General features: G+C 49.4%; 1 protein-coding gene across 1 annotated transcript; it reads right to left on the bottom strand.

Moving 5' to 3' along the window:
* Positions 1-3632: 3632 nt before the first annotated feature.
* Positions 3633-4239, bottom strand: FOXG_22782 (uncharacterized protein; the record flags this gene model as incomplete). Its single annotated transcript, XM_018403195.1, has 2 exons — positions 3633-3683; positions 3718-4239. The coding sequence occupies 2 exons, from the start codon at positions 4237-4239 to the stop codon at positions 3633-3635; spliced, it is 573 nt and encodes a 190-aa protein (XP_018258279.1).
* Positions 4240-5802: the final 1563 nt, after the last annotated feature.

A 5802-nucleotide genomic window follows, 5' to 3' on the forward strand; every position in this document is an offset into this window, starting at 1 on the left:
CCTGTATTTTCTATGAACTCTACCCCATGTCATCAATAGCGCCTTTTCATTTTATATGGGTTTTTCTATGAACTCTACTACAATTCATTGCACCCATTGTGGGTAGACGCGCCTAATTAGACAGCAAGCTTCATAGCCAATCATAAAAACACCTCTACCCCTGGCAAAAACCAACTCTACCCCCGGTCCTGATCATCGCGCTCCCCTGTCGAGTGACTTCGGAAATTCAACTCTACCCCCTGCAAAGTGGGGCGAAATAATCAACTCTACTAAAGTTGATTTTGGTATGTAGGACTAAGTTGTGATCCTTGCCCCTGCCACTTGTGATACATCCAAGGGTGTGCACCACTCAATTCAATCAACTGAATGGCTCGGTGGCGGTGAGTTGACCTGGTCAACCACTCTCTCTAGTGGCGTTGATCAATTATCCGTCAAATTGAGTTGAATGGACACTGGTTGAAGTCGTTGATCTCCAAGCCGAGCTAGTTCACTCCCACTCTCCCATCCCCTTTTCTTCACATCCCACCTCTACCCAGGATCCTTCTTCCGTCCCATCACCACTACCATTCTCAGTAGGAAGTAGTGACAAGTCCAGGTCGTCAATCACCCCAGCCCGTAACCACGATCGCAGCACTTGACACATTCCTATAATGTCCGCGTCCAGCCGATTTCGTAGTGGCGTCACCATCCGCCCTGCCGCCGCAAACATCCTCTCACACTCTGCTGACATCGGCTGGATCGTAAGGAAGTCCAGCGCCATTCGTGAAAGACGAGGATACCGACGTTTGCGCTCATGCCAGTATGATATTGGATCTCTAACATCGTTATCTCCATCCTCCCATGACGACTGCCATAATTCGAGCTCGTTAATATCTTCATTGATGTCGTCAGACAAAGTCGCTTCCTCTTTCACCAAACCGTATCCGAGAACCGGCCGCGTGCGCTCACAGTACGCTTGAAATGGGTTGTAGTACTTTCGCTGCCGCTTCGCAACTGGTTCGTCGTCCACGGGACTCCGGACCACCTGCAGGTGACGATAGTCCGATTCCCACACTTCTCGGACCATCTGCTTCGCCTTCATCACCCATTTCGTGTTATCCTTCCACTCATTCTCGAAATACCCCCACCGGAAAGCCGGGTGCAGCGCTAAGGCCGTGTAATAGATTGGTGTCTCATCCAGCCTGCTGTAGTACTTGTTGAGTTTTTCCCAACCCAGATTAATATTGATTCGGAAGTGCTCCGCGTCGGGTATCTCAGAAGCAAGCTGCTTATAGTCCTCGAGTACTTCCAACAAGAACTCGAATCCCTGGATAACCTCCCATACATTCCCGTACGAGCCAACCCACCCTCCTTTCCGCTTGCGTTGTTGGCCATCGCCTTCCAGAGTCTTCACGGCGTCCTCGTAGAATCCAAGAAGCTTAGCCAGGTGTTCCAGGACTACCCAGTCATTGACCGTAAGCTGGTTTTCCTCCAAGCAAATCCGGGGCTCCCTTGCAGACTTTCTGAGATTCCCTGTCCTCTTTGATCTGTTGTCCTGCTCCCACTGTTGACGATGCTTCAAGACGAGTTGTTCGATGAATGGTCGAAGAATGATGGCGCGTCTAATCATGTATAGTTGAGAAAGCCACCGGGTATCGTTGTCAATGATCAAATCGACCGGCTGCCTCGCTCTAATCCTGGGGTCCGAAGATAGATCGAATTCGGAGCGTTGTATACTCCGCAGCAAATAAGTAAGCTGGTCCGACCTTCGGACGTCAACCACCAGGTTGTGCAGCTTTCCGACAGGTCCTTTGCGCCGCCAAAGTGTGTGCTCCGCCTCAGACAGAGCAGCTTCCCCTGACAACTGCTCTTCGAAAGCCTCGACGTTGTGGCCAAACAGCAGTGCTTTGGCCGAGAGATTTAGCGTATGGCCGAAGCAGCGCCCACGCCTCCTCGACCCGACGAACCCGAGCTCACCACCAATTACCTCCATGGCCTTGTCGTTGCTTTCCGCGTTGTCCAGTGTGAAGTACCCAATCTTATCCTGGATACTATAGGCGTCAAGGACGTCCAGTATTTCGGCCGCAATGTTGTGTCCGAAATGGCGAGTTCTCAATTCCGGTACACCAAGCGCCAGCTTGCGTGGCTGGCTATTCTCATCCCGAAAGAAACAAGCAATCCCGTACAAGCTGTGCCTGTTGCCTGACTTCCATCCGTCAAAGGAGACGTGAATCAGGCCGCATGACTGCTTCAGCGCTGCGACGACCTTATCCTTGTGCATTTCGTAGGCCGAGAGAACTTTGCGGCGGATGGTTGTCCTGGTAATATTGGCATCCGTGATCTTGACAAGTGGGTTGAGGTATTCGAATATCTGGCGTAGTCTTCCTTGCTCACAGACGCTAAATGCGTGGTTTTCCTCGATAATCCATTCGAGTAGGAGGCGCTGGAAATGCTTGCGGTCGAAACCCTTGGCCAGACTGTTCGCAATATCTTGTTCGCGCGGGAGTCGCGTATCGAGCTTCATCACTTCGGCGATGGACCTCTGATCCTTGGCCTTTAATTTCTCGGCTTTTTTCTCAGCGGCTGATTTCGTCTTATCAGGGGGAGCGCGTATTCCATGGCCCTTGAATAAATGGGCGTTCGCATTCTGGATTCCCTTCTCCGCGAAGCTTCTGGGTTTAGGATTCTTATTCTGGATGCAGCGCCTGCAGACCCACCGCCGGGCACCAGAAGAATCCTCAACATCATACCCGAAGCCCCATACCCACGATGGCGTATCTCGGACGCGTTGGGACCAAACGTAATCCGGGAAGCAACGCCAGAGGTACTGATGTTCTACTTCTTCATGTGGTCTTTCCTCTTGCAGGCTGGGAGCTGGCGTCGCTAAAGAAGCCACTGCAAGTGTTGCGGAAGATAACAGGTCAACGTCGTTCGTGGAGGGCGCTGTAGACTCCATTCCTTCTGGTTCAGAGCGTCCAGCTGGATCACGGTCGCGGAAGAACGCGAACATGGAGCGCGTGGGCACTGATCCAAGAGGGAAAAAACCCCAAGTGATGAGCTAAACCATATTAAAGTTAGTATAACGGGAAGGGTGGATCGCACAGACTAAACCTATTCAAGATACCAAAATCTCTTCAGGAATCACGAGTCCTATTACCAGCTACCCTAAATCCACCACCTTCAATCCATTCAATCAATGATAACTCAAAATGGATTGATGTTTATGTAATCCGTATTCGATATTGATTGACGTTGAGTTGACGTTGATCGTCAATCCATTCAACATATTGAAATACGTTGAGTTGAGCACACCCTTGGATACATCCGCATAGCCTCAGAAACCCAACAGCATAGACCAATAACCGCAGTCACTAAGGTGACGGTACAAGCTATCCAGCCCACAGTCCCCACGTAAGCAACTACACCAAGTGAGAGAAAAGTAAAAGCCCCTAACAAAACAGCACAAAGAAGGAGGGAAAGCAAATGAAATAAGACGGCCAACTTCGAAATCCCCATTTCCTTATTAAAGGCTTTGTTGATCTTCCCACGAGCAAACGTCACAATAAGCTTGGTGACGCTTGCAATGCTCAGTCCACTGCAAAAGAGAAGCCAGGCCGTTGTGAGAAATTTGAGAACAGTTTCCTTCCGGAATGCTATATTGTTCCCATGCAGCTGAGCGGGATCCTGGATCGGTATGACGATGACTGTGAAGGTAATTGATCCCCCGAAAATGGATACCTTAATTATATGCAGAAGAAATTCTTCAAACCACTTTAAGGTTGGCGCAGTATCATCAGCATTACGAGTACCATCCACGAAGGCATCGCGAACAGTGTTTTGAATAGTCTCTTGGGCGTTGCTGATTCCAGCTTGGATGCCATCCTTGACGGCAGCTTGGAGAGTCCATTGAATAGTCTCTCGGGCACCGCTGATTCCAGCCTGGATGCCATCCTTGACGGCATCTTGGAGAGTCCCTTGAATATTGTCTCGGGCGCTGCTGATTCCAGCCTGGGTACCATCGTTGACGGCATTTTGGAGGGTCCCTTGAATATTGTCTCGGGCGCTGCTGATTCCAGCCTGGGTACCATCGTTGACGGCATTTTGGAGGGTCCCTTGAATATTGTCTCGGGCGCTGCTGATTCCAGCCTGGGTACCATCGTTGACGGCATTTTGGAGGGTCCCTTGAATATTGTCTCGGGCGCTGCTGATTCCAGCCTGGGTACCATCGTTGACGGCATCTCGAACAATTTGCGAAGTCATATTGTTGAGAGACGAATGTACTATTTTGACTTATTATAGTGAGGTATAATCTAGGGTAGTAAAGTTTGGACGCATACTTGACTACTTATATAAGTCTGTAATTTGATGTCTAAATTTCGCAAAAATGCAGGTGATAAGGCTCGAGGAAAGTTTAACTTTGAACGACATCCAGAGGGTTAGCGAGACGCTCAGGTGGCGGTCACCGCCGCAAAGCCAGAGAGCCACCAGTCCACGTACCTCGGCCTCAGCCACAACTCAGCCACGCAGCTGTGAAGCCTCGTGCCAGCACCTAGCGATATAAGAATGGATGGATGGGTGGGTGGGATGCTCCACCAAATGGCGAATGCTCCGCGTCAAGCAATTATTTAGATTGCACTTTAGATCAGGTTGAAGATAGATGTGGTTGACTTGATATGTTTTGTTAAGCAAGTGATTGATAATAGCGATCCTAGTGAGAATTGGGACTTGTTCGGATCTGATGGCCGTTATATACACTTATGAATTGATAGATAAATGCACCTAGAGTATTTTAATCATCGGAATCTCACTTATACCTCTAGCAACAATATGACAACTAGGCCCGGAGGCTCCATGATCCGACTACATAAGACCTGTGCGGCTGTGTCCTAACCTATCAGAGAGCGAGGAGGACATTGAGAAGGGGCTTCAGTCATACTAGTTAGCCCAGATTCTCGATAGACGTGGCAGTTTCAACCAGGCCAGGCTCTTCCTGAAATAGCCTGTTGAGGCTCAACCTTTCTGCGGCTCGACCCTGCTGTTGACAGCCCGATGGCTTGGCAGCACACCCCTTCAATACTTGATAGGGCTGTAGCATCGATGTAGCTCGGTATTGAAAACCCTAAAAATAGGGACCGACGTTCTAGGTCTTAAGCCATGGCGCCTTCTCACAACGGGATTCAGACACATCCACGTCAGCCCCGAATAATTGCGTCACTATGAATTATTCTAGTTCGAACTGCAAGACAACAGGAATTTGGAGCGCTGAAAGCCTCATCAGTGAGGCCAATCTGATCGCCCAGTATCCACTATGCCGCTTAGTGTGACGTAGTCAATTCATCTATACTGTGATATTTCTCCGACTTGGCTGCTATCCTCGGGGGGCTCTTTTCCTGCTCTGGAGAGAACTTTTGCTCGTGCTCATGATCCTTTTGACGATTTCGCCCGCCTGGCCATCCGCGTCTTGGGCATTAACATCGACTTCACCTATGTCTAGAAGCAGCTTAACGATAGACTCATGTCCTCTCGCCGCGCCCCACAAGGTGTAACGCTGCGATCTACGTAAATTCTGGGGCAGTTTGTGTCTGTTTCGCATCTTTGGCTCCCCTGCGCAACGAAGTGAGTCGTTATGCTGAACGGATGTTTTCATGATTTCGGGGTCACTTTTTTTTTTTTTTTTTTGATTGTATATGGTCCTAAGAAATATAACTCAATCAACACCGAGATGATCATTTGGTCTTCTAATTCGCTAGAACACTTTAGTATATAGGCTAGGCAACCGATACAAACCATTCGATCAACTCAGCTCAACAGGTGCCACACAGG

This window comes from Fusarium oxysporum, chromosome 3 (assembly GCF_000149955.1).
Source record: "Fusarium oxysporum f. sp. lycopersici 4287 chromosome 3, whole genome shotgun sequence".
Classification (NCBI taxonomy): Eukaryota; Fungi; Ascomycota; class Sordariomycetes; order Hypocreales; family Nectriaceae; genus Fusarium; species Fusarium oxysporum.